The sequence below is a fragment of the Nicotiana attenuata genome, unplaced genomic scaffold, assembly GCF_001879085.1.
Source record: "Nicotiana attenuata strain UT unplaced genomic scaffold, NIATTr2, whole genome shotgun sequence".
Classification (NCBI taxonomy): domain Eukaryota; kingdom Viridiplantae; phylum Streptophyta; class Magnoliopsida; order Solanales; family Solanaceae; genus Nicotiana; species Nicotiana attenuata.
This window is the reverse complement of record NW_017670894.1, coordinates 64,262-66,814: the sequence shown is the minus strand read 5'-3', so window position 1 is coordinate 66,814 and position 2,553 is coordinate 64,262. Positions and strand designations below refer to the sequence as shown.

The following is a 2,553-nucleotide window of genomic DNA, read 5'->3' as shown; positions in this document are numbered from 1 at the left end:
TATAATTTTTTTTAAAAATCTTATATAGTACGTTGGTATGGGTACTCGAGCAAGGCCCTATACAAAAACTTGTATCAAGATTTGTGCCGGCAATTGCTTAATTTACCCGTCACGACAAATCCAAGATGGGGAATATTATTTTTTTAGTAGCTTCAACTCTGAATTTTCCCTATAAGTAAGCCCGTCAATTCCCTAGTTTCCCCACTCAACCAGCCAGTCCCGTCACATATCCATTACACTTCCATTTCATCTAGCTTCTCATTTCCCTTCCATTTCTCAAAAAAATGTCGTCGGCTCTGCTCGAAGTCATCAAGAATCACCGTGAAAATGCTGAAATATACACTGATCAATTACTATGCGTGAAAAAGTCTTTCGAACTCCTCGAGGAAATCAACATGCCACGTGGACTTCTCCCACTGGAGGACATCGTGGAAGTTGGTCGAAACCATGAAACTGGGTTCGTATGGCTGAAGCAGAAAAAGGTAACGGATCACTGCTTCAAAAAGATTAAAAAAACTGTGACCTACGCTGCTGAGGTCACAGCGTTTGTTGAGGACCGTCGACTGAAAAATATTACTGGGGTCAAGACTAAGGAGCTGTCTTTCTGGGTTAACATTTCTGATATTTGCATTAAGGACCCTGAATCCAAGAAAATCATATTTGGCATCCCCAGTGGAATAAGAAGGACGTTCCCAGCTTCTGCCTTCGAAGAAGAGGAAGAAAAGAAAGAAGAAGAAAAGACGAAAGACAAGAAGTAGAAGATTAATTAACTAAAGGGGGGTGGGGTATGAGTATTTTTCGAGGTTGAATAATTAGAAATTTCTCATTCCATCCAAATGTTATTTGCTTTAGTTATCTATGTAATAACCAGTGAGACGCTTGTGAACACGAACCTGTCATTTATAAAACGTATTCCGCTAGTGTGCCCTCCTTATTCGCTGTTTTCCTGTTTTCTTTCCCCTTTTGAGTGCTAAAGCTCGACGGAAGTTAGTTAATCTGATCTTAAATTTTTTATGAAAACTAAAATATAAACCTTTATATAATGGTAGAGATGTAATGCTTAGTTCTTCTTACATCTTCTTTCTTCTTCTATTGGTATAAGGGGCGTGCATTCGGTTTTTGTGGTTACGTCTTTATTATTCGGATTTGGTTTTTCCATTTTTGGTGTCAAGAAAACGCATATAAATTTGCATATATAGATTTGGTTTGGACCAAAATAATTTTCCTGTATCGCTGCTTTCTCGTTTAAATAAATTCAACTAAACCCCCTTAACTTGTAGGATTTCGGAAACAATAACCTACTAGAAATTAGCTTTTTTTTTTTTTTTTTTTTTTGAACCGGAGAGAGTATACTTATATTATATATAACATAGGAGGGCTAGAGCCCCTTAACATTGTCCTTAATACATAGTCCATCGGAACCTACCATTATGCCTTGTAAGGCGCTATCATTCCCTAATGCAGCCAAACGTTCACAATGTTCAGTTCCTAGCATAAACATAGCCATCCTGATCCTTGCCATATACATCTATAACAGGGTCAGGTAGTTGAACAGAAGTGCATAAATTATTGTAACTAGTGTTCCTTAACGTTGCTTTCGCCAAAACATGAGCCACCATATTTCCTTCCCTGAAACTATGCTTGAATAATATTGTCCCCTGCCTGGAAGCCTCCTCCACAAATAACCTGCATTTTTGAAATATAATATCGTTAGCATGGTAGTCTTTATTGATAATGTTAATAATCTTCGTGGCATCTGTATCCACTTCTATAGGGAACATATGTTCCTTGATGATTAGTCGTAATGTATGCAGAAGGGCTTGTAGTTCCGTGTGTAACGCTGAGGCTGCTTGTATTTTCATTAAAAAACCCATCATCCACCTTCCCTTTAAGTCACGAAATACTCCAATAATGCCTCCTTCCAGACTGTCAATTTTGAATGCTCCATCTATGTTGGCCTTGATCCATCCTTTTCTTGGTCGTTCCCATTTGACATTCAATCGTATAACCTTGTTATGGAAAATTTGCTTGTTTGCTAATAAAGAGTATTCACTTGCGTAGGCCAAATTTTTTTCCATCTTTATATGAGAGCTTTGGTTGTTGATGTTATTATGGTTTCTATTATTCCAAATTTCCCAAAGTGCGAAAGGCAGTATTTCTTTCCAAGTAACATACCCTATTGGAATTTTGGGAGATGTATTTAGTATGGATTCCAACCAGTCATTGGTTGTGCCTAAATTTGTTATGGTCACTCCTAGATTTTGCCATACTGTCTTGGCTATAGGGCATTCCAAAAAAATGTGATATATAGATTCATTTGTGTTTTTACATATTGGGCATGTTGGATCTATATTAATATCAATCTTAGCAAGATAGCCTCTTGTGGGTAACCTTATATGGTAGAGTTTCCAAATGAAGAGCTTAATCTTGTTAGGATAGTGTAGCTCCCAAATCCAATTGATAGAGTGAGGCTGTGGGTCTTTGCTATCTATTAACTTATAGGAAGAGGATGTCGTGAATATACCACTGGGGTGTAGACTCCAATTGAACTCT

At 37.5% G+C, this 2,553-nt stretch overlaps 2 protein-coding genes across 2 annotated transcripts; one reads left to right on the top strand and one right to left on the bottom strand.

The window, feature by feature from the left end:
* The first annotated feature begins 284 nt into the window (after positions 1–284).
* Positions 285–758, top strand: LOC109244292. The gene has a single exon (XM_019411357.1). It carries the CDS (start codon positions 285–287, stop codon positions 756–758), a length of 474 nt encoding a protein of 157 aa, XP_019266902.1.
* A 723-nt stretch (positions 759–1,481) lies between these two features.
* Positions 1,482–2,078, bottom strand: LOC109244291. The gene has a single exon (XM_019411356.1). The coding sequence runs from the start codon at positions 2,076–2,078 to the stop codon at positions 1,482–1,484; it is 597 nt and encodes a 198-aa protein (XP_019266901.1).
* Positions 2,079–2,553: the final 475 nt, after the last annotated feature.

Excerpts from the sequence above, each read along its gene's own strand:
- LOC109244292 (XM_019411357.1), top strand. The coding sequence starts at position 285 with ATGTCGTCGGCTCTGCTCGAAGTCATCAAGAATCACCGTGAAAATGCT.
- LOC109244291 (XM_019411356.1), bottom strand. The coding sequence starts at position 2,078 with ATGGAAAAAAATTTGGCCTACGCAAGTGAATACTCTTTATTAGCAAAC.